The sequence below is a fragment of the Carcharhinus amblyrhynchos genome, chromosome 13 (genome assembly GCF_965287045.1).
Source record: "Carcharhinus amblyrhynchos chromosome 13, sCarAmb.v2.hapA, whole genome shotgun sequence".
NCBI classification, from domain to species: Eukaryota; Metazoa; Chordata; class Chondrichthyes; order Carcharhiniformes; family Carcharhinidae; genus Carcharhinus; species Carcharhinus amblyrhynchos.
The window spans coordinates 9103437-9129580 of record NC_137336.1 but is presented as its reverse complement, the minus strand read 5'-3'; the positions used below and the strand labels follow the sequence as shown (position 1 = coordinate 9129580).

Sequence of the window (26144 nt, the reverse complement as noted above, 5' to 3'; positions counted from 1 at the left end):
GGTGTGGACTTAATAGGCGGCACGGTAGCACAGTGGTTAGCACTGCTACTTCACAACTCCAGGGGCCTGGGTTCGATTCCCAGCTTGGGTCACTGTCTGTGTGGAGTTTGCACATCCTCCTCGAGTCTGCCTGGGTTTCCTCTGAGTTCTCTGGTTTTCTCCCACAGCCCAAAGATGTGCAGATTAGGTTCATTGGCCATGCTTAAATTGCCCCTTAGTGTCCTGAGATGTGTAGGTTAGAGGGATTAGTGGGTAAAATATGTAGGGATATGGGTGTCGGGCCTGGGTGGGATTGTGGTCGGTGCAGACTCGATGGACCGAATGGCCTCTCTCTGTACTGTAGGGTTTCTATGATACTGTGACTTACACAGTTGCCAGGGAGAAACTGGGGTGGCACAGCGGTGAGCACTGCTGCCTCACAGAGCCAGGGTCCCAGGTTCAATTCTGGTCTCAGATCACCGTCTGTGTGGAGTTTGCACATTCTCCCCGTGTCTGCATGGGTTTCCTCTGAAAGCTCCAGTTTCCTCCCACAGTCCAAAGATGTGCAGGTTGGGTAGATTGGCCATGCTAAGTTGGCCCTTAATGTTCCAAGATGTGTAAATTAGGGGGATTAGCCCTGGTAAATGTGTGGGGATAGGGCAGTGGAGGTGACCTGGGTAAAATAGAGAGTCAGTGCAGACTTGATGGGCCGAATGGTCTCTTCTGTGCTGTCAGGATTTGATGGTTTTATGAAGGTGGATTGGGAGCGGGGACTGAAAACATTGCCTTTGGTCTTCCCGGTATTTAATTGGAGGAAATGTCTGTTCGTCTGCCTATTGGATAAGCAATGTGACGAATTAGAGGCCTTGGTGGGATCAAGACTTCTGAGAAAGAGTTGGGCATCTTCTGCTTTTGTGTGGAATGTTGGTTTAAGTTTCTATCACCTGATTCTGCAAAACACAACTTCCAGGAGAGATCTCTACCCAGCAACCAGTGAGTCACAAAATAGCCAATCAGTGTTGAGCATTTGGACTTTGCGTGCCCAGGGTTTGATGCTGGTGCCACCTGCCTGTAGCTGCCGGCACTGCAGCCAGAGCCAAACAACAACAACTCGCATCTCGATAGCATCTTTAGCACCACATAGCCCAATCTACGGCACAGGAGCGTAATGAAACAAAATAGGACAGCGTTAGAAAGGTGCGCAAAGAGGTTTTAAGGAGCAGCCTAAGGATAGAGAGATAAAGGGTGGAATTTTCCAATCTCGCCCTTTGCGGGAATCGTGCGGAACATGGACCATGCTAAGGTCCATTGACCTTGGGTACGATTCTCCGGTCTTGGGACGAACACAGCCAGAAAATCCCATGCAGAGAGTTGCAGAGATTTAGGAATTTCAGAGTCTTGTATCCAGGCAACTGAAGACATGGCCATCAGCGATACAGAAATTAGAATCGGGGATGGTCATTAAGCTAGGGTTGGAAGAACACAGGTACCTCAGATGTTTGTGGGGCTGGAAGAGACTAGAGAGAAGCCATGGAGTGATTCTGGAATTAAGAGTCTACTGATAACCATGAAACCACTGTCGATTGTCGTAAAAACCCACCTGTCCTGAAGGGAAGGAAATCTGCCGTCCTTACCTGGTCTGGCCTACATGTGACTCCAGAGCCACGGCAATGTGGTTGACTCTGAATACCCCTCTGAAATGGAGGGCAATTAGGGGTGAGGGCATTGCTGGCAAATGAAGGAGATATTTTGTACTATCTGTAGAGAAGTTTTTTTGCATCGCCATGGGGGAAAAGGTGAGAGATGCTGGAGGGTGGATGAAATGTGCCTGCAGTTTAGTAGCTCTTAGAGAGCTGGCTTGGACACAATGGGCCGAACGGCCTCCTTTGGTGGTGGGACCATGCAATGATTCAATGTTGGCTTGGTTTCTGTCACCTGGTTCTACAAAACACAACCTCAAGCACAGACCTCTACCCGGCAACTAGTGAGTCACACAATAGCCAATCATTGGGCGTGCCAAGAATTTGATGTTGGTGCCATCTGCCTGTAGCTGACAGCACTGCAGCCGCAGTCCAACAACAACAACTTGACAGTCTTTAAACACACCAACACTTTCCAGTCTACTTCCCAGGAACATGAATATGGCAGTCATAAGGAGATATTAGGGCAGGCGACCAAAAGCTTGTTCAAAGATGAAGGCTTGCAACAGCATCTTAAAGGAGGAGAGAGAGCACCGCCTCAAAATAAGGGGAGTCAATTTAGAACAGAGTTGAGGAGGAACTTCTTCTCTCAGAGGGTAGTGAATCTTTGGAATTTTCTGCCCATTGAAGCAGTGGAGGCTACCTCGTTAAATGTGTTTAAGTCACAGATAGATAGATTTTTGACCAATAAGGGAGTTAAGGGTTATGGGGAGCAGGCGGGTAAGTGGAACTGATCCACTATCAGATCAGCCATGATCTTATTGAATGGTGGAGCAGGCTCGAGGGGCTAGATGGCCTACTCCTGCTCCTATTTCTTAAGTTCTAAGGTGGAGGAGTCCAGAACTAAGGGCCAGAGTTTGAGGATAAAGGGGAAATCTTTTAGAACTGAGGTGAGGAGAAATTTATTCACCCAGAGGGGTGGTGAATGTATGGAATTCACTACCACAGAATGTAGTTGAGGCCAAAATGTCTGATTTCAAGAAGAAATTAGTTATAGCTCTTGGAGTTAAAGGGACCAAGGGATATGGGAGGAAGGTGGGATCAGGATATTGAATTCGATGATCAGCCATGATCAAAATGAATGGTGGAGCAGGCTGGAAGGGCCAAATGGCCTACTGATAGAATCATACAGCGCAGAAAAGGCCCTTCAGCCCATCGAGTCTTTACTGGCACATTAGAAACATCTGAACTCCCACCTAATCCCATCTGCCAGCACTTGGCCCGTAGCCCTGAATGTTATGATGGTGCCCAGTGCTCATCCAGATACTTTTTAAAGGCTGTGAGGCGCCCGTCCTCCACCACCCTCCCAGGCAGCGCATTCCAGACCCTCACCACCCTCTGGGTAAAAAGGTTGTTCTTCACATTCCCCCCTAAAAACCTCCTGCCCCTCACCTCGAACCTATGTGCCCTCATGACTGACCCTTCAACTAAGAGGAACAGCTGCTCCTTATCCACTCTGTCCGCGCCCCTCATGGTCATAGAAATCATAGAAACCCTACAGCACAGAAAGAGGCCATTCGGCCCATCAAGTCTTACAACCTCGATCAGGTCGCACCCCCCCCTCAGTCTTCTCTGCCCCAATGAAAACAGCCCATGCTTACCCAACCTCTCTTCGTAAGTTAAATGTTCCATGCCAGGCAGTATCCTGGTGAATCCCCTCTGCATCCCCTCCCGTGCAATGCTTCCAGTTTCTACGTCCTGAATGATCTGGAGTTGACAGATGGCGGCTGATGGGACGTTGGCCAGGAGAGTGTTGAACTGGGAGAAAATGTGTTTGAAATAAGGTGCTGATTACCATCTGATCATCTAATCCCCTGCTGTAGTGAACTCACAACACTCTGCCTACGTGCTACCTAAGTGAGCAAGAATTTTATATTTCGATCACTGTTGAACAATGATATAGGGAATGAAGACTGTGCATTTATGTAGCACCTTTCACCACCTAGGGGTATTCCAACACACATTATCGTGAAATACCTTCTGAAGTGCAGTCACTGCCACGATGCGGGAAATGCAGCAGCTAATCTATGCACAGCAAGCTCCCACAAACACAGAACGATAGTGGCTGAAGGAGTTTTTTTATTCTCTTCAGGGGCTGTGAGAGTCACTGGCAGAGGCCAGCATTTATTGCCCACCCCTAACTGCCCCTTCAGAAGGCGGTGGTGAGCTGCCTTCTTGAACCCCTGCAGTCCACGTGGTGTAGGTACCCCCACAATGCCGCTAAGGAAGGGATTTCTAGGGTTTTGACGCAGTGACGGTGAAGGGAAGGCTGATATATTTCCAAGTCAGGACGGGGAGTGGCTGGGAGGGGAACTTTCAGGTGGCGGTGTTCCCGTGTGTCTGCTGCCCTTGTCCTTCCAGATTGGTAAAGATCACAGGGACAACGGAGAGAATGCCCCCGCTTTTCGAAACAGCGGCGTTGGGATCTCTCAGAACCGCTACAAATGCAGAAGGAGGTCATTCGGCCCATCGAGCTTGCACCAACAACAATCCCACCCAGACCCGATTCCCCGTAACACCAAGTATTTACACTGCCAACTCCTCCGACACTAAGGGGAAATTTAGCATGGCCAAACCACCTAACCCACACATCTTTGGACTGTGGGAGGAAACCGGAGCACCCGGAGGAAACCCACGCAGATATGGGGAGAACGTGCAGACTCTGCACAGGCAGCTGGGAATCAAGCCAGGTCCCAGGCGCTGTGAGGCAGCAGTGCTAACCACTGTGCCACACACCAAGCTCGATAGGGAGTGTCGGCCTGGATTTCACACTCTGATTTCTGGACTGTGGGGGTTGAAAGAGCTGCAGGGACTTTGTTTACTTTCGGTAAATAGATTCTGAAAAACCCAAGCTCAGGCAGAGTCCTCTCCCTGGCAACTGGTGAGTCAGCAGGCAGCCAATTGAAGATTTGCGTTGTGTTTTGTGGGTGGGTGATGGAGTGATCTGTTACAAGCTGAGGGAGCTGCTGATGGCAGCCCAGCTCACCCACACTCCCTCTCTCTGGATAAATGCTTCCTAAGCCTGCCACATGTGTAAATGTTTAAAACAAGGCGATGCTCCAATCAACCTCAATGGCATGTTACCTGCCTGAGCTATCATTCCAGCTGTGTGTGCGTTCAGAAGGGCATGAGCGACCTCTCCTGGTGACACCTGTTCTCAACGGAGCGAGAAACAATTACCTTAAAATCCAGCTAATGGCTTGCACTTTCCTATATAAGCCAGCCACTCATTCTCAAAGAGGCTTTCTGTGATTTCAGTCTGCACTGCAGCACTGAGCCAGTGCTGTAGGGTTAATCTCTCATCATAGAATTACACTGCACGAGGGACTAAACGCAGCAGCCAACTTGCGCACAGTAAGATCCCACAAACAGCAGTGTGGTATACAAGAAATAGAAGCAGGAATAGGTCATCAGGCCTTTCAGGCCTGCCCTGCCATTTATTACGATCATGGCTGATCTGTGCCAGCTTCAGCCCCTTTTCTGTGCCATTTTCCCATAACCCTCCATTCCTCGCTCTATCAAATCATACAATCACAGAATCTCTGGACTGCAAAAGGAGGCCATTCAGCCCATCGAGTCTGCACTGACCACAATCCTACACAGGCCCTATCCCACATATTTACCCTGCTAATCCCCCAACACTAAGGGACAAATTGGCACGGCCAATCAACTTAACCTGCGCATCTTTGGACGGGGGAGGAAATCGTAGCACCGGAGGAAACCCACGCAGACATGGGGAGAACATGCAGACTCCACACAGGCAGTGACCCAAGGCCGGAATTGAACCCGGATCCCTGGCGCTGTGAGGCAGCAATGCCAGCCATCTTTGCTCATCTCTACTTTAAACACTTCTAATGATCCCCCACCCTTTGGGGCAGAGAATTCCAGAGATTCAGCACCTTCCACCCACCCGTTTTAAATGACTGATCCTTTATCTTGTAACTGTTTGAGGCTCTGCTACATTTTGGCATCTTATCCATTTGAATAAAGTCAATCCTCACTCTTCTAAACTCTAAGGAAATAGCCACGTGATCTGTTTTATGTGGTGTTGGTTGAAGGGTAAATATTGCCCAGGACACTGAGGAGGACTTCCCTGCTCTTCCCCAAAATAGCACCATGAGATCTTTTATCATCAAGCTGAGGTGGCAAACACGCTTTCAGTTCAATGTCTCACACAAACGGCAGTGCCCCCAACAGTGCAGCACTCCTTCAACGATAGCCTGAGAGGTATCAGCTTAGATTGTGGACACTAGCATCTGGAGTGAAACTTGGATCGGTAAAGTTGTGACTCAGAATTGATAGTACTCCTCGGATAGAATGGGGACCGACAACAGTCATGATGTGGGTATGCCGGCGTTGGACTGGCGTAAACACAGTAAAAAGTCTGACAACACCAGGTTTTAGTCCAACCTATTTATTTGATAATATACGACAACAGGCCAGAGTTAAAGTTCAGTGTCAAGAAAGGAGACAACCTGTAGGCTCATGGGGCTTATGCTTGTGGAGGACATGGAGATGTCATAGAGATTTACAGCATGGAAACAGGCCCTTCGGCCCAACTTGTCCATGCTGCCCTTTTTATAGCCACTAAGCTAGTCCCAATTGCCCACGTTTGGCCCATATCCCTCCATACCAATCCTACCCATGTAACTGTCTAAAAGCTTTTTAGAAGACAAATTATACCCTCCTCTACTACTACCTCTAGCAGCTCATTCCAGACACTCACCACCCTCTTTTTAAAAAAAACTTTCCCTGCTGGACCCTTTTGTATCGCTCCCCTCTCACCTTAAACCTATGCCCTCTAGTTTTACACTCCCTTACCTTTGGGAAAAGATGTTGACTATCTAACTGATTTGTGCCCCTTATTATTTTACAGACCTCTATAAGATCATCCCTAAGTCTCCTACACTCCATGGAAAAAAGTCCAAGTCTATCCAGCCTCTCCTTATAACGTCATTAGTATCCAAAACCCCAGGCTAATGCACTGGGGAACGCCGGTTCAAACCCCACCGCAGCAGCTGGTGGAATTTGAATTCAATTAATTAAGAGAAAAAATCAGGAATATAAAACCTAATCTCAGTAATGGTGACTGTGAAGCTATTATCGATTGTTGTAAAAACCATCTGGTTCACATTTGTGAAGGAAATCAGCCTTCCTTACCCTGTCTGGTCTGACTCCAGACCTACTGCAATGTAGTTGACTCTGAAATAGAGTGGCAGACCACTCAGTTCCAGGAAAATTAGGGATGGACAACAAATGCTGGGCCTTGCCAGCGAGACCCGCATCCCATGAAAGAATTTTAAAGAATCAATGGAGAGTAAAGTCAACCAAGTTACCAAATACTTCAAAATGCACCATTCTGAGTTCTGTTGTTTCCACCCTGGACAGCATGATGATGGTGTTGCAAGTTAACTCTCCAAATGGGTGGCACGGTGGCACAGTGGGTTACCACTGCTGCCTCACAGCTCCAGGGGCCCAGGTTCAATTCCCAGTTTGGGTCACTGTGTGGAGTTTGCACATTCTCCCCGTGACTGCATGGGTTTCCTCCGGGTGCTCCAATTTCCTCCCACAGTCCAAAGATGTGCGGGTTAGGTGGATTGACTACGCTGAATTGTCCCTTAGTGTTAGGGGGACTAACTAGTTGTTGTAAAAGCATGGGGTTATGGGGAGAGAGCCTGAGTGGGATTGTGGTCGGTGCAGACTCGATGAGCGAAATGGCCTCCTTCTGCACTGTGGGATTCGATGATTCTAGGTGGTGGCATTCCCAGGTATCTGTTGCTTTTGCCCTTCTAGATGGTGGCGATCGTGGGTTTGGAAGGTGTTGTCGAAGGAGCCATGGTGAGTTCCCTCAGTTCATCTTGTAATATGGTACTCACGGCTGCCGTGGTGCATTGTGGTTTGGGCCCACAGCCTTTGCAGTATCCAGTACCTTCAGCCATTTCCCAGTAACACATTGTGTGGATCGAATTGGCTGGAGGCTGGTTCCTGAGATACTGGGGACCTCAGGAGAAGGGTTGAGATGAATCATCCACGCAACGCTTCTGGCTGAAGATAGTTGTGAATGCTTCAGCCTTATCATTTATTGGGTTGGGGATATTTGTGGAGCCTCCTCCCCAGTGAGTTGTTTAATTGTCCGCCATCATTCATGATGGATGTGACGGGACAGCAGAGCGTAGACCTGGCCCCATTGTTGTGGGATCGCTTAGCTCTGTCTATCACTTGCTGTTTGGCACACAAGCAGTCCTGTGTTGTAACTTCACCAGAATCACAGAAACGCTACAGTACAGAAAGAGGCCATTCGGCTAACCACAGTGGTTAGCACTGCTGCTTCACAGCTCCAGGGGACCTGGGTTCCATTCCTGGCTTGGGTCACTGTCTGTGTGGAGTTTGCACATTCTCCTCATGTCTGCGTGAGTGTCCTCCAGGTGTGCGGGTTAGGTTTATTGGCCATGCTAAATTGTCCGTAGGTGCATAGGTTAGATGATTAGTGGGTAAAAAATGTGTACAGATATGTAGGGCCTGGGTGGGATTGTGGTCGGTGCAGACTCGATGGGCCGAATGGCCTCTTTCTGTACCGTAGGGTTTCAATGATTTCTATAACCAGCTTGACACCTTATTTTTAGGTTTGCCTGGTGTTGCTCCTGGTATGCCTTCCTGCACTGTCCACTGAACCAGGGGTTGATCCCCTGGCTTGATGGTAATGGTTAAGTGGGGGATATGCCTGGCCATGATTGTGCTGGAGTACAGTTCCGAGTCAGCCACATTGCTGTGGACCTGGAGTCACTTGTAGACCAGACTAGGTAAGGTCGGCAGATTTCCTTCCCTAAAGGACATTAATGAACCAGATGGGCTTTTCCGACAATGGTCAACATTAGACTTTTAATTCCAGATTTTTATTGAATTTAAATTCCACCATCTGCTGTGGTGGAATTTGAACCCGGGACCTCAGATTATTACCCTGGGTCCCTGGACCAGTGATAATTCCACTACACCACTTTGAAGTGATTTAGACAAGTTGAGTGGACAAATACACGGCAGATCCAGTGTAACGTGGATAAATATGGAGTTATCCACTTTGGTAGGGAAAACAGAGTGGCAGAGTTTTATTTAAATTGTAATAGATTGGGAAATGTTCACATGCAAAGGGACCTGGGTGTCCTTACACATCAGTCACTGAAAGGAAGCATGCAGGTATAGTCAGCAGTTATTGAGGCAAATGCTGTATTGGGCTTCATTGCAAGAGGACTAGAGTGCAGGAGCAAGGATGTCTTGCTGCAGCTGTACAGGGCCTCAGTGAGACCGCATCTGGGTCTCCTTATCTAAGAAAGGATGTACTTGCATGGAGGAAGTGCAGCACAATGGTTAACACTGCTGCCTCACAGTGCCAGGAACCCGCGTTTGATTCCCAGCTTAGGTCACTGTGTGTGTGCGGAATCTGCACATTCTCCCCACGTCTGCGTGGGTTTCCTCCGGGTGCTCCGGTTTCCTCCCACAGTCTGAAAGACATGCAGGTTAGGGTGCATCGGTCATGCTAAATTCTCCCTCGGTGTACCCGAATAGGCACCGGAGTGTAGCGACTAGGGGATTTTCAAAAACAAAGCAAAGCACAATGATCAACATGGCTGCCTCACAGCTCCAGAGACCCAGATTTAATTCCGGCCTCGGGTCACTATCTGTGCGGAGTTTGCATATTTGCCCGTGTCTGCGTGCGTTCCCTCTGGGTGTCCGGTTTCTTCCTGCACTCTAAAGATGTGTGGATTAGGTTGATTGGCCATGCTAAATTGCCCCATAGTGTCAGGGGAACAAGTAGAGTAAATACATGGGGTTGGGTGATAAGGCTTGGGTGGGATTATGGTTGGTGTGGACTCAATGGGCCAAATGGCCTCCTTCTGTACTGCAGGGATTCTGTGCATTCAATGGAATGAGAATTTTTCATTGGCTTCTGCTTAAACAATGACTCAATTGTAAAATTCTCATCATTTTCAAATCCCTCCCTGGCTTCACCGCTCCCTATTTCTATAATCTCTCCAGACGTACAAATAATCCAAGAAATCTGCAGCCTTCCAGCTTTAGTGTCTCGGCTTACTCCTAATTTTAAATTCTCCACGACTGACAGACTTGCCTTTAGTTTCCCAGGTCTGAAACTCTGAACTTCTGTTTCTAAACCTCTTCACCCATCACTCCAGCTTTAGGACATTTCATTAGGCCTAGCTCAGTAAGTATCTGGTCAGTTGCTCTCTCTCAGGGTGGCCCCAGTGTGACATTTTGTCTGATAACATAGGAGCATAAGAAATAGGAGCAGGAGTAGGCCATCTAGCCCTTCGAGCCTGCCCCGCCATTCAATAAGATCATGGCTGACCTTACATAACAGTGTTATGAAGCATCATGAGATATTTCACTACAAATGGAACTTACTGGTTTAGATTCCCTGTAGTTAAGAAGCACATCAGGCTTAAGTTTCCAAAAGATGTTCCACTCAGCTTGTGGAAATTAAGTTGTAATTCCAGCTACAGCCAAATATTTAATTCACTTTGCTCTATAAAATTAAGGATGCTCACTTCAAATAAAGCAATAAGTGTAGTGAAACTATAATTAAAAGCAGTTACAAATTGCAGAAGCTGTTATGGAAAAATTAAGTTGCAACAATTGTGGAAATTAAGTTCCAATAATGATTATTAACCAAACAAGGCTTTCAGTGAGGCCAGCACTTACGTACTCAGGATAGGCGACTAATCTAAACTTTGTGTTAGTTCCATAAACATTGCTTCCAACCTTGGCCATGATGTGGAGATGCTGGCGTTGAACTGGGATAAATACAATAAGAAGCCTTACAACGTGTTGGGCTTTAACCTGGTGTTGTGAGACTTCTTACTGTGTCCAACCTTGGCCACAGGATGAAAGTAAGAACCTTTTCAAGAACAAAATTCCACAAAGCAAGATATGGTGATCTATAACTGTTCTGTACGAATCAACAGAATACCTGGCAATGCTTTGCGCTGTATTCTCCCCGTGTTTGCGTGGGTTTTCTCCGGGTGCTCCGGTTTCCTCCCACATCCAAAAAACGTGCTTTTTAAGCTGATTGGTGTCAATAAATTGTCCCTGAATTGGATCTCCCTTAATCTGGCGCACATATAATTACCTAAATTTGCACCCCCTTTATTGTGGAGTCTACTAGAGGTGGACAAAAGCAACGTCGAATGATGAAAGACTTAAATAAGGCACTCACTGAGTGTTAAAATGGGCGGTACGGGCTTGTAGGGCTGAAGGGCCTGTTTCCTGTGCTGTTCTTTGTTCTTTGTATTATGTTCTCACTTGTGCCCAAGTAAGTAAAAACTTAAAAGATTTGAGTACCTACCGTGCATTATTCGGCTTAATCCCCAACAAGATTTTGAAGAGTAACTTTTGTTATTTTTGGATTTGGAGACAAATTGGCCTGTCCTGGTCACCCCATTCCAACACTATAGTTAAGAAAGCCACCAACACCTCACTTTTGCAGAAGCCAAAGGAAATTTAGCATGTCAGCTACGACTCTCATCAACTTTTACAGGTGCAAGATAGAAAGCATTCTTTCTGGTTGGTATGGGCTCCTGCTCTGCTCAAGACTGCAAGGAACTGCAAAAGGTTGTGAATGTAGCCCAATCCATCACGCAGACCAGCCTCCCATCCATTGACTCTGTCTACACTTCCCACTGCCTTGGCAAAGCAGCCAGCATAATTAAGGACCCCACGCACCCTGGACATTCTCTCTTCCACCTTCTTCCATCAGGAAAAAGATACAAAAGTCTGAGGTAACTTACCAACCGACTCAAGAACAGCTTCTTCCCTCCGGCTGTCAGACTTTTGAATGGACTTACCTCGCATTAAGTTGATCTTTCTCTGCATCCTAGCTATGACAGTAACACTACATTCTGCACTTTGTTGTTTCCTTCTCTGTGAACGGTATGTTTTGTCTGTATAGCACACAAGAAACAATACTTTTCACTGCATGTTAATACATGTGGCAATAATAAATCAAATAAAATCAAAAAGATGTAGATGAGGAATGAATGATTATCTGTGTTTCCTCTGGAGAAGGACAGTGCAGGCATACAAAGCAGAAAAGGGGGACTCAGATATATTTGAACAGACTAGCATTGAGATGGAGGAGGTTTTAGTGATTTTAGCAGGCAAAAAGGTAGATAAATTCCCAGGCCCAGATGAGATATATCTCAGACTGCTGTTTAAAGCAAGGGAAGAGATTGCAGGGGCTCTGATACCAATTTTCAAATCCTCTCTGGCCACAATATAGGTAAACACAGGTGAATGGAGAGTTCCACCTGACGAAGGGGCTAACCCCGAAAGCTTGTGAGTCTATTATCAAATAAATCGGTTGGACTAAAACCTGGTGTTGTCAGACTTTTTACTGTGTTTACGCCAGTCCAACGCCGGCATACCCACATCACAAAATAGGTGCCAGAGGACTGGAGGACAGTTAATTATCGAAGAAGCGAAGTAGGGGAGAAAACAGATAACTACAGGATAATCTGTAATTTAGATCTGTGTTTATGATCAGTAGGTTTGCAGATGTTATAAATATTGATGGTTTGGTAAATAGCAAGGAGAACAGAATAAGGGAAATGGAATTTAATGCTGAAAAGTGTGATGTGATGCATTTTGGGAGCACTACCGATGAATCATAGGACATAGGGAGTAAGGAGGACCAATGGGAACTTGGGTACAAGCCCAAAGACCCCTGAAGGCAGCAGGAGGTAAATTAGGTGGGTAGGAAGGCATATGTGATACTTGCCTTAATTAGCTGACGCAATGAATATAAGAGCAGGGAGGTTATGATGGAGCTGTATAAAATACTTGTTAGGCCACAGCTAGAGTACTGTGTACAGCTCTGGTCACCACATTATAGGAAGGATATGATTGCACTCGAGAAGAAGATTCATCAGGATGTTGCCTGGGCTGGAGGGTTGGAGCTACAAGGAGAGGCTGGTTAGGCTGGGGTTGTTTTCCTTAGGACAGAGAAGGCTGAGGGGGCACCTGATTGAGGTGTACAAAAACCATGAAGGGTATAGATAGGGTAGACATAAGAAACTTTTCTCCAACCGGGGGCAGAGGTTTAAGGTCAGGAGCAAGAGATTTGGAGGAGATTTGAGGAAAAGCTTTTTCACCCAGAGGATGGTGGGAATCTGCTGAAAGAGTGGTGGAGGCAGAGACCCTCACAACATTTAAGAAACATTTGGCTGAGCACTTGAAATGAGTCCTTGAGTGTGTAAGGCTACAGACCAAGTGCTGGAAAATGGGGTTAGAATAAATAGGAGCTTGATGGCCAGCTCAGGCACGATGGGCCGAAGGGCCCCTTGCTATGCTGTAAAATTCTAAGACTCTGTGATAAATGGAGTAATGTCTAATTATGAACATCACTGCTTAGGAAGGGTGTTCAGGACCAGGAGAGGGTGATAAGAAGATTGATCTTAATGACACCAGTAATGAGACTTCTGATGTAAGTACAATAGAGCTAACTCCCAAGGCAGGGTATGTTAATGATAAATTTAATAGAAATGTTTTATTTTCATTCACAGTATGTGGGCATTAGTGTCAAGCTCAGCATTTATTGCCCACCACAATTGTCCCAGAGGAAATGAGCCATTTTCCAGACCTGCTGAAGGTTATACAGCCACAGTACTGTTAGAGTTCCAGAATTTTCACCCAACGACACTGAAGGAACACCAATCTGGTTCCTATTACGGATGGGGCAATGACAGTTGTGATGTTTTCGAGGCAGTGGAGGTCGCAGATTTGGAAGATGATTTCTAAGGAGCTTAGTGAGCTGCTGCAGTGCATTTGTAGATCATAGAATCCCACAGTACAGAAGGAGGCACTTCAGCCCATCAAGTCTGCACCGACAACACCCTATCTCCGCAATCCCTCTGCTAATTCCCCTAGCACCACGGGATAATTTAGCATGGCCAATCTAACTCATACATCTTGGACTGTAGGAGGAAACTGAAGCATCCAGAGGAAACTCACGCAGACATGGGGAGAAAATGCAAATTCGCCACAGTGACCCAAGGTCAGAATTGAACCAGGATCCCTGGTGCTGTGGGGCAACATTGCTAACCACTATGCCACCATGATGCCTGGTACACACGGCTGCTACTGAGCATGAGTGGTGAGGGGAGTGAATGTTTGTGGATGGGGTGCTAGTCAAGCTTTGTCCTGGATGGTGTCGCACTTCTTGAGTGTTGTTGTAGCCACACTCATAGAGGCAAGTGGAGAGTATTCCATTACACCCAACTGTTGCCTTGTACTTAGTGGACAGGTTTTGGGGAGCCAGAGGTGTGCTACTTGCTGCAGAATTCCCAGCCTCTGACTTGCTCAGGTAGCCATGATGTAGAGATGCCGGCATTGGTCTGGGGTAAACACAGTAAGAAGTCACACAACACCAGATTAAAGTCCAACAGGTTTATTTGGCGGTAAACGCCACTAGCTTACGGAGCGCTGCTCCTTTGTCAGGTGAGTGGGGAGTTCTGATCACAAACAGGGCATATAAAGGCACACAGTTTACAGAACGTTGATTAGAATGCGAGTCTTTACACCGAATCAAGTCTTAAAGGTGCAGACAATGTGAGTGGAGATAGCATTAAGCATAGGTTAAAGAGATGTGTATTATCTCCAGACAGGACAGTAGGTGAGATGTTGCAAGTGCAGGCAAGTCATGGGGGTTACAGATAGTGTGACATGAACCCAAGATCCCGGTTGAGGCCGTCCTCACGTGTGCAGAACTTGGCCATCAGGTTCTGCTCAGCAACTCTGCACTGTTGTATGTCGTGAAGGCCTCCTTGCAGAATGTTTACCCAAAGATCAGAGGCCGAATGTCCATGACTGCTGAAGTGTTCGCTAACAGGAAGGGAGCAGTGATTGCTGGTGATTGTCGAGCGGTCTTCATTCATCCATTGTCGTAGCATCTGCATGGTCTCCCCAGTGAACCGCCTCGGGACATCCTTTCCTGCAGTGTATCAGGTAGACAACATTGGCTGAGTTGCAACAGTATGTGCTGTGTACCTGGATGAATGAACACCGTTCGATTACTATCTGTAACTCCCATGATTTGCCTGGGCTTGCAACATCTCGCTTGCTGTCCCGGCTGGAGACAATACACATCTCTTTAACCTCCTTAGCGCTCTGAAAGCTAGTGGCATTTACTACCAAATAAACCTGTTGGACTTTAACCTGGTGTTGTGAGACTTCCTACTCTGGCAGCCACAGTATTTACATGACGAGTCCCACTAATTTTCTGGTCAAAGGTGAACTCCAGAATGTTGATAGGGGGGATTCAATAATGATAATGCCATCAAATATCAAAAAGGAATGGCTGAATTATCACTGATTTATTATTGCCACATGTATTTACAGTGAAAAGTATTGCTTCTTGCATGCTATACAAAGCATACTGTTTATCGAGAAGGAAACAAGTGCAAAATCTAGTGTTACAGTCATAGCTAGGGTGAAGAGAAAGATAAACTTAATGCAAGGTAAGACCTCTTGCTGGAGATGGTCATTGCCTGGCATTCTGTGACATGAATGGTTCTTGTGACTTAACAGCCTAAGCCTGAATATTGTTCAGGTCTGGCCACATTTGGACATGGATTGATTCAATATGAAGAATTGTGAATGATGCTGAACATTACGCAATCATTAGCAAACATTTCCAGAGAACGTTGATGAAGCAACTGAAAATGGTTGGTCCTAGGGCACATTTCCTTTAGAACTCCTGCAGTGATATGCTGGAAATAGGATGACTGACATCCAACAACCCCCAACCATCTTCCTTTGTGCCAGGTATGACCCCAACCAGTGGAGGTTCCCTAGTTCCCAGTGACTCCAGCTTTGCTAGGGCTCCTTCTGCCACTCAAGTCAAATGCTGCCTTGATGTCAGGGGCTGTGACTTTTTTCTCACCGCTGGGGTTCAGCCCTTTTGTCCATGTTAGGACTAAGGCTGTAGTGAAGTCAGATGAGTAGCTCTAGCAAAACACGAACCGAGCAATTTATTGCTCTAAGTGCAGCTTGATAGTACGGCTCACATCTTCCATCAATTTGCTGATGATACAGAGTAGACGGATGGGGTGGTCATTAGGGGGATTGCACTTGTCCTGCTTATTGGGACTGGGATTCTATATAGGCCAGATCAAAAAGGATGATAGATTTCCTTGCCTAAAGGACATTAGGCATGGTGGCATTGTGGTTAGCACTGCTGCCTCACAGCACCAGTGTCCCAAGTTCAATCACTGGCTGGGGTAACTGTGCAACATCTGCATTCTCCCCACCTCTACATGTGTTTCCTCCGGGTGCTCCAGTTTCTTCTCAGTTTGAAAGACGTGCTGGTTAGATGCATTGGCTATGCTAAATTCTCCCTCAGTACACCTAAGCAGGCACTGGAGTGTGGCGACTGAAGGATTTGCACAGAAACTTCACTGCAGTGTTAACGTAAGCCTATTTGTGACACTAAAACTTTATTGTGGATAGGACATTTTTTCCACATTTCACAGTAGGTGCCAGCGTGGCAACCTTACTGGATCAACACAATTAGTTCTAGAACACAAGTCATCAGTAATATTGCCCTCATACAGTTAATGGCTAGACTTTTTGCATTATAGTGCTTTCAGCCATTACTTGGTATCACAGGCTGAACCAAATCGGCTGTAGCCTGCAATGTAATGCTTGGGAACCTCCAGAGTAAATGAGTTTCAGCATGGAGGAACAGATTCAAATGGCAGAAAACTGAATGATGAGGACCCAGATTTAAATATCAAAGGAGAGTCGTTTTATTAAAAATTAAACATAGCACTTTATGGAATGTGAGACCTGAAAGAAATAGCAGGGAAATATGACTAATTGATTGGCTCTTTCAGAGCTAGCTGACATGAATTGAATGGCCTCCTGTGCTAGAAGATTGTCCGAAGTCAGACCAGCTATTCCACAGCGGCACTGTCCCACGAATATCAACGGGAAAAGTGACCAGTTCAGTCTGGTTTGACAAGGGAGAATCCATCGTCAGATAGTGCAACACCAACTTAAACATTCACCTGAGCCATTGAAACACGCAAACAGAGCCAAGGACTGAAATATATGCAGTTTCACCATCACTAATCATTTCTAATGCAATAACACATTGAGGTCATTCTGCCCCTCCAGCATGTTCCACCACTGATTAAAAATATGACCATTTAGCCACAAAGGGAAGCAGGGTTATAAAGTTTGAAAGACATGGGATTGGAGAAATAGTGAGTTAATAGCAGACAAGGGATGAGTCTGAATTCCAGTAGCAACACTGAAAAATGTATTAGGGACTTGGGGAAAACAGTAAAGACTTAATTTATAAATTGCCTTTGACAATCATAGGACACCAGAGTGTTCTGAAGTGCAGTCAATGTTGTAATGCAGGAAACAATACAACTTCACTGACACAGTAAAATCCCAAATGCCAATGTGATGAGCTGGTTTCAGTCGAGCGATAATAGACCCAGGCACGGGGGAAAACCTACTGTCACTCCTTCAAAGATCTTGCCTGCCTCGTTTTTAACTTCTCATTCAAGAGGGAACCTCAGACAAGTGTAGCACCATCTCACATCTCTGGGATGCTCAAATCAGCGCCAAATCCTAAACTATTTGGATTTCCAAGTATGAAATCAGGTGCACTAAAGAAATGTTTTTCAGCCATGTACACAGAACAAACCTGTGATCAGTAGAACTCTTTTTATTAGTTATACTGGCACATACAGAAAACATTTACAAACGGCGACCTCTGCGACCTCCCTTTCTGCGAGTGCTGTCTGACGGAATGGGAGTGACATCCTCTGTCGGAACAAAAAACACAAGTCAAACAAACAGCAAGCAGACCGTGCACTGGCTAGTTTCTGAACCTTTACCGTGGGGACATATCAACATTGGTTTATTCAGCCCATCCAGCCTTCCCTGTCATTTTATCCACGCTGCTTCCCACTCTGAAAACGTGCCATTTACAGATCTAGGCAGCGGGCGATCGAGGGGGCCGTCCATCCTGACTGTGGCTCCGTTTGCGGCCAGGTGTCCCTGGAGAGGGAGCATGTTGTGTCCATGAGTGCAGTTGACGCCTTCCGCGTCCGTTGGGCACCGCAGGGGCTGGAGTGCATTATTGACCCTAATAATCACATTTTAATTTGACGTTTTTAAGTTTCCTTTGTATTTTGTTTTTGTTTGAGCTGCTCCCTCCTTTTGGGGAGCTGCCCCTCTTACTTTGTCCCAAATTAAGTTTTGTTTATTTGGTTTGAACTTAAAAGAGGCCCACTCCGAGTGCAGTGGATTAAGTGATTTACCTGATGATCCAGAGTTCAATCCAACTGTCACCATTACTGATACTAGCTTTTTAATTCCAGATTATTGTCATTAACTGAATTTAAATTCCTCAGAGCTGCAGTGCTGAAATCTGAACCCATGTCTCAGGTTCACTGGCCTGCACCCTAGGATCTGATGACATCTTCCTGAACCCCCAATTCCTTCGAAGTTATTTAAATCTGCTACCATTTCCCCATTGGGTTAGCACTGAAGTCCAGAGTGAACCACTACAACTGCTGTCCTTGCCCTGTCAGGGCCCACATCTAACTCAGTTCCACACTAGCCTGCTTTGGCTCTGTACTGCCCTTTGATGTAACCTAGAAAGCCACCAGGTCATGTTAAATTAAATGCGATCCATCACCCTCACAGAGCAACAATGGGTGGGGTAAGAAAACACCATCATTTAGCTAAGACAGTGAGTGACTGGGAGGCAATAGTTTTCCCACAACCTTGCTGGCTTTGTCCTTTTTCTGAAGGAAGAGATGTGGTTGAAGCAATCTTGGTGACTAGGTGCCAGCCAGGAGACACAGGAGTGCCAGATAAAATCACCTCACTCAACTCACCAGGAACAAAGAAAGTCAGAGGAACTCAACTGCTGTGCTCGGCACCTTTTACATAGAGCTGGTTCTCCCAGTTTATTCAAAACATTTGTACGTGACCAATCATCCTTGTCAACCAGGGGTGCCAGACTAACAAGGGTAGCGTGAAACGTGTTCCTTTCTGCAGGGGGAACGACATCAGCAACACCGAACAGCCGCAATGTAACTTATCCTGCACTTCACCCTTCTTTAAGCACATCATCGATGTTATGTTCTACCAGTAAACATTCAAAGACAAGGGATTAATGTCTCACCGATCCGGCCAATTTTCATTCCAGATCGAGCCAGGGCTCTCAGAGCTGACTGGGCACCGGGTCCAGGGGTCTTAGTCCTGCAAACAAGAATTTTATAAAGCTCTGGGTTAGTCACAAGACATAGCGCATTGACTGACACATTACATGGAATAACAAACTTCAAGTTACAACTCGTCAACACTGACAACTTAATGCTGTTTACATCCTTCACTGACTGGTCTGTTCAGTTCAAATGGGCTGCTCTCAAACCACCTTGTCTAAAGCAAAACACAGCCACGCCTGAACTACTGCATGCCGTTTTGTCTCCATATAAAGAGTAGACCTGTTACCAGTAGTTCTAAGAATTAGCGCTTTAGGTCAATGCTGTTTTATCAGTACTAATGAAAGGTCATCCTCTCGACAGATACTGCCGGACCCGCTGGATTGTGTCTGTTTTCACTTAAAGCCATGATCACAGATAGCACAACCCAATTTAAGGCTGGCATGATTTTGGCAAAACAACCAGATGTGACATTTAGAGGGAAGCTTATGTCAAAAAGTTGTTGCAATTCTTTTTTGAAAACCCATTTCTACTTAAGGTGATGTCGCATATCAGCTCAGTAAATCTCAGAATTGTTATAGCACAGGGTGGCCACTTGGCCCATCATGTCTGCACTCTCCGAATGAGCAATTTGCCTGATCTCATTTTCTTACCTTCTCCCCATAACCTAGCACACTGTTCCTTTTCAAACAACAGTCTTAACTCCGTTTTGGATGCCTCGATTAAATATGCCTCCATCATGCTCCCAGACAATGCATTTTGGATCTTAGCCGCTGGCCATGAAAATGTTCCTTCTGCCGTTTTTGCCTCTTCTGCCAAATACTTCAAACCCGATCCTTTCATGGATGCCAAGCTTCTCCCCATCTACTGTCCCGATTCCTCATCAAGCTCCACAAACTATCCTTACATCACACAAATGTGAACAGCTGATCATATGGCATGGAAGAAACGTGACAGAAAGTACAAAGCACAGAAACAAAACCGGCAAGTCTCAAAAAACCACCACAAAACTTTGTAAATCCCGCTTGAAGCGTTAATCCCAACCGCGGCTCAGTGGAATAATTCTCCCTGATCACACCCCATCCCAACCCCAGCTGTAGATCGTGTGTTCAAGCCCCAATCTGGAGGCTTCAACATACAAACCTACGTTGATTCTCCAGCGCTGTACTGAGGGAGCACTGCACTGCGGGAGATGTTAAGTCTTTCGTTCAAGGCATTAAACCAAGTATGTCCTTTTCGTGATGTCATTTGAGGGACAAACATGAGGGAAGAACTGCCCCACTCTTTGGAACAGGAATGCAAAATCGATCACATCCACATGGAGGCAGCTTCAGTTCCCTAACCACTCGCCTTGCCCCACCCCACCGCTCCCCCCTCCCCCCCACCTTCCCGAAAGTCGGCACCTTCAACAGTGCAGTTTTAAACCATTTGTATGTGACCAAGCGTCCCTGTCAGCCGTGGGGATGCTGGACTGACAAGGATAGTATGAAACATGTTCCTTTCTGCAGGGGGAAACGACATCAAAGCACTGAGCAGCCGTGACGTAGCTGATCCTGCACTTCACCTGGAGCAGTTCTTGTAACCTTTGATGTACTGATTACTTAGCGTCAGTGTGGAATCCGTTACACCATATAACACTGCTTGGAAATGCAATGAGGTTGCATCTGTTGTCACATCATTACAGAAATCATCATTACAAAAATGAGCAAAAATCTGGGGGAAAAGTCCCACCTGTAAAACTGAGGGTTTCTGGCAGTGCCTTGATTTTCTGTTACCTTAATTCTAACTTCAAAGAATACTCGCACGTTTAACTTCCCGCTCCCGCAAAGAAATAACTTTCTATTGCAAGTTGGGTTTCATAAAGCATCTTATCCAGAGATTACACCCTGATGAGACTGAAAATAGTATTTATATTTCAGCGACACACAACTTTCATTATAATGCCCACATTCACTGTGTCTGCACTCCTTCAAACAATGAACAAGCTCTGACCTGTTGCCCCCAGTGGCCCGCAGTTTGATGTGTAACGCGGTGATGCCCAACTCCTTGCATCTCTGAGACACATCCTGAGCGGCTAACATGGCAGCATACGGGGAGGACTCATCTCTGTCCGCCTTCACCTTCATCCCACCGGTGACACGGCAGATGGTTTCCCTGTGAGGAAGGACACAAACAGGAGGAAAATTCAACAACTTCAACCATGATATAAAAACACTCCCCTGCTTCGTGGAGTGATCCCTTGGCTGGGCCATTTGCAGGAACCATGCTCTGCTACTAGACTTTAAACCGCCTTCTGGAGAGATGTCAGGAGTGATGATTTTATTCAGCAACCTTCCTTTCCTGTGAGCTAGCCAGCAAAACCCACAGTCTATAAACAAACAGAATATAAAAGCTGCAGACCAGTACCATCTTCACCAGGAGCAGATACTAGCCAATTCACTGGAGTCTAATTGCAAGGTCGCAGTTTAAGAGTTCCAGGAAGACCTTCAGAGCGTGACTCCTGTCTTCTGCTGCGATCCAAACAACCCAAGGCTCAGTGATAACTGTGGCTCATTCTCATCTCAGACACATGTGGCCCAAAGACTAAGGAAATCTGGCATGTCAGCTGCGACTCTCACCAACTTTTAAAGATGCACCATAGAAAGCATTCTTTCTAGTTGTATCACAGCTTGGTATGGCTCCTATCCTGCCCAAGACAAAAGGATGGGAATGTAGCCCAATCCATCACACAAACCAACCTCCCAAACATTGACTCTGTCTACACTTCCCGCTACCTCCGCGAAGCAGCCAGCATAATTAAGGACTCCATGCACCCAGGACATTTTCTCTTCCATCTTCTTCCTTCAGGAAAAAGATACAGAAGTCTGAGATCATGTACCAACTGACTCAAGCAGCTTCTTCCCTGCTGCTGTCAGACTTTTGAATGGACTTACCTTGCATTAAGTTGATCTTTCTCTAAAAACTAGTTATGACTGTAACATTACTTCTGCACCCTCTCATTTCCTTCTCTATAAATAACATGCTTTGTCTGTATAGCATGCAAGAAACAATACTTTTCACTGTACGTTAATACATACGACGATAATAAATCAAAATCAACGTGTTGCCCAAGGTGAGGATCAGTTTGGCAAAAATGAATTCCAGCAGTGAAGTAGACGGTAACTGGATTCTAGGCCAAGTTGAAAGTCTGGATGTTTTGTACGTGACCAAGCGTCCCTGTCAGCCGTGGGGATGCTGGACTGACAAGGATAGTATGAAACGTGTTCCTTTCTGCAGGGGGAAACGACATCAAAGCACTGAACAGCCGTGACGTAGCTGATCCTGCAATCGGGCCAACACATCACTCACTTCCAGTCGGAAAAGTTGCAGATGTAGATCCTGAAATGTATTGCTCAGGATTGAAGCCAATGGTCATCATGGTAGGGCTGGACTCTGCTCTTTCACTGTAGAGTCTCAAGGTCAGCAACTGAAGCTGGCCAAGCCTGGACAAGAAGCTTTTCACAGTAACTTCATTGCAATGTTAATGTAAGCCTACTGGTGACTAATAAATAAACTTTACTTCATTCCAGAGTCTACATGGTGCTGAGAACAGCTAACTCTACATGGCCCAAGGCTAAAATATGAGAGCTTTTGGGAATTTTACAGCACAGGTCATTCAGCCCATTGTTTCTGATCTCTGAAAGAGCTAGCCATCAGTTTAACATCCCTGCAACTATTCCAATTCATATATCTATCCAATTCTCGCTCCAAAGTTACTGAATCTGCTTCCATCAGTCTTTCAGATCGCAATTTGCCCCATGGAAAGAAAAAGTCTCACCTCCCCATCTGGGTCTATGCCACAGGACATAAGAACATAAGAAATAGGAGCAGGAGTAGGCCATCTAGCCCTTCGAGCCTGAGTACTCACTAAGTAATTCTGTTTTAACCCCTACTTACTTGCCAGACAGATCTGTAACGTGGACAAAAGTATCGTTGAAGGAAGCAAAGATGTGGCAAACTCCAAAAACATTCTCTCCCTCAGCCACCTGGGGTCCCAGGCTAATCACTTGCTCCTCCTTCTTTTCTTTACCCTTACGAGGAGCCATTCTGAAAGGAAAGAACAACATCAATGCAACAGGAGCCACATGACAGAACATAAAAGGAATTTGCATTGCTATAGCAGCAGTCACAACCCCAGGACATCCCAACACACTTCAATGAGTGAAATGAGACAGACTGGCAATGTGGGCATAGTAATCCCCCTCATGTAGCTATATGACTGGGTATTTGTTTTAAAAGGTAACACTGAACATGAGACAAAATGACACCGTACGTAACTCCCAACTTTTCCTCACAGCCCAGCAAGATTTTTTACATCCTCGGCTTAACGTTACATCTGAAAAATGATACCTGACAGTGCAACACTCAATACAGCTTGCCCTTTGGGACGGAATACGTTACACGTATGCCTGATGCTAGATTCCCAAAGAAAATGCTCCACTCCTGTCTCGGTTCAGGCAACACTCTCCCCGGACAGAACGCTTTAGGAAAGCAATCCTGAAGAGGTTAAATATACCCGTCAACTCACAGGAAACCCTGACTTGTGGTTAACCAAAATGGAGAAGGTTCATTCAAGGAGGGACCAAACACATTTCTCTGGGAATGTGCAGAGCTGAAGCCGAGGTGACAGGATTGCACAAAACTCCAAACAACCCAACTACCTACTCTTAAAGCACAATCTGCCCCATGGCAGAGTCCGCAGATCACGCATTTCACTTATCAAACATCACAGAACCTACTGAACTAGCAAGACATTCTCAAATCCTGAGGGATACTTTCAATGTTGCATTGGTAGTGTCAGTCTAGAGTTTGTGCTCAATCTCTGGAGGGACTGGAACCATCTGATCCTATCAACCTAGCCAGAACAGACTACCTAGAGTAAAATGTAACCAGCCTGCTATCCATTGAACAGCTCAGGCGTTGCCCAATGAGAGATGGAAGAGTTCCTCATGCCAAATTGAAAAGTTTCCACGTGAATTAGCAGGTATGTACGTGCCCAAGCGTCCCTGTCAGCCGTGGAGATACTGAACTGACAAGGATAGAATGAAACGTGTTCCTTTCTGCAGGGGGAAAACGACATCAACAGCACCGAGCAGCTGTGATGTAGCTGATCCTGCACTTCAAACCATATGCTTCGAATTTGGACACTTTTTAAACATTAGTAGTAGGAGCAGGAGTAGGCCATCTAGCCCTTTGAGCCTGCCCCGCCATTCAATAAGATCATGGCTGATCTGAAGTGGCTCAGTTCCACTTTCCCACTTTCTCCTCATAACCCTTAATTCCCTCGTCTACCAAAAACCTATCTATCCCTGTCTTAAATATATTTAGCGAGGTAACCTCCGCCACTTCAACGGGCAGAGAATTCCAGAGATTCACCACCCTTTGAGTGAAGAAGTTTCTCCTCAACTCTGTTCTAAACTGCTCCCCCCTCATCTTGAGGCTATGCCCTCTAGTCCTGCTGTCCTTTCTGAGCAGGAAGAATCTCTCTACGTCTACCCTATCCATCCCTTTCATTATCTTATACATCTCTAAGATCCCCCCTCATCCTTCTAAACTCCAACGAGTACAGACCCAGTCTATTTAGTCTCTCTTCATAGTCTAACCCCCTCATCTCCGGTATCAGCCTAGTGAACCTCCTCTGCACTCCCTCCAAGGCTAAAATATCCTTGCTCAAGTGTGGCCACCAAAACTGCACACAGTACTCCAGCTGTGGCCTCACCAATGCCCTGTACAGTTACAGCAAGACCTCCCTGCTTTTATATTCTATCCCCCTCGCTATAAAGGCCAGCATCCCATTCGCCTTCTTGATCACCTGCTGCACCTGCAGACTGGGTTTTTGCAACTCATGCACAAGGACCCCCAGGTCCCTCTGCACCGTAGCATGCTGCAGCTTTTCACCCTTTAAATAGTAATCCCTCCTGCCAAAGTGGATAACCTCACACTTGCTAACATTGTACTCTATCTGCCAGGTCCTCGCCCAGCCTATCTAGATCCCTCTGCAGACTTTCCACACCCTCCGCACAATTTGCTTTACCACTTTTATATCACTTCCTGCAGGAACCCACAGGCAGCGTGCAGGGATCACTAAGTGAATGGGACTCTGGGACAGATGCTCCTTCCACTATAAAGACTACCACCACTAAGCAAACACAGGAGCAGAAAGAGCCAAATAACCCCTGTCTTTTATGATTACAGCACTGTTCCCCAGTGTCAACCTATATTACTGAAACACATTTTGCAGCCACTCATCACAGAGCTACTGTGGGAGCTTGCTGTGCACAGACCAGCTGCTATATTTCACACAATGCAACCGCAAGTACACATTTACACAATGTAAATCCTTACAACAAAAGGGCCATTCAGCCCAGTTAGCCTGTGCTAGCTCCCCAAATCTGTCCCACTTTCCACTCTCTTTCCCCTGCAATTCTTCTCCATTATATTCCTTCCCCGTTCTCTCCCCTGATCACAACGGGCCCTGAAACATGCTGATCCTCCCCTCCTGTGACAGTCTGCAACACTCTGGGATGTGACGGGCGCTATATCAATACAAATCCCTCTGGAAATTCCACTCCGTTTTTTAGATATCCACTCACCCCAATTCTCTCTCCGCCCCCCGGCCACGGCTGCCCCCAGGCCTCCCCTATTCCGCCCCAGACTCAGCTCCCTCGCCCCGCCCGGGACGGCCGCCTGCGGCCTAGCGCCTCCCGCGCTGGGAGAAACACCATCGCCTCAAATTTCAAACCCGCGCCGCTGCCATATCGCCGGCCCCACTGCGGGCGGTGTGCCCCGGTCAGCTCGAGGCGGTCGGTAACCCCGGATGGGCTGTTTCACCGTCAGATGGAGACGGATTGCCGCCGCCGCCCCAAACTCACCCACTGCTCTCAGCAGAGGCAGAGCCGGAAAGAGAAGGTTCGAGGTCACAGCGCCCCGCACATGCGCACACACACCCCGCCCACTCACACTGTAATTTATTTCAGAACAAAAGCGTGAAAAGTTACGGACACCCTGAAACTTGTGTCTAAAGCTCGCTCGTAAATTTTTATAAAATATTAAATCGGAAAGATTTTACATTTCACTGTCTGCGCGTGCGCAGATAGGCGATTGACGTCATCAAGGTTCACCCATGTGCGGACCGTGGCATCGGGAGCTGGCCTGCGCATGCGCATCAATA

The 26144-nt window shown here is 46.5% G+C and overlaps 1 protein-coding gene across 1 annotated transcript; it reads right to left on the bottom strand.

Moving 5' to 3' along the window:
• Positions 1–17406: 17406 nt before the first annotated feature.
• On the bottom strand, positions 17407–25920 carry rps14 (ribosomal protein S14). The gene is made up of 5 exons (XM_080201265.1): positions 25846–25920; positions 22871–23020; positions 20927–21088; positions 18895–18971; positions 17407–17524 (listed from the first exon to the last, which is right to left on the bottom strand). The coding sequence occupies exons 2-5, from the start codon at positions 23017–23019 to the stop codon at positions 17457–17459; spliced, it is 456 nt and encodes a 151-aa protein (XP_080057391.1). The 5' UTR covers position 23020; positions 25846–25920; the 3' UTR covers positions 17407–17456.
• Between the last annotated feature and the right edge of the window lie 224 nt (positions 25921–26144).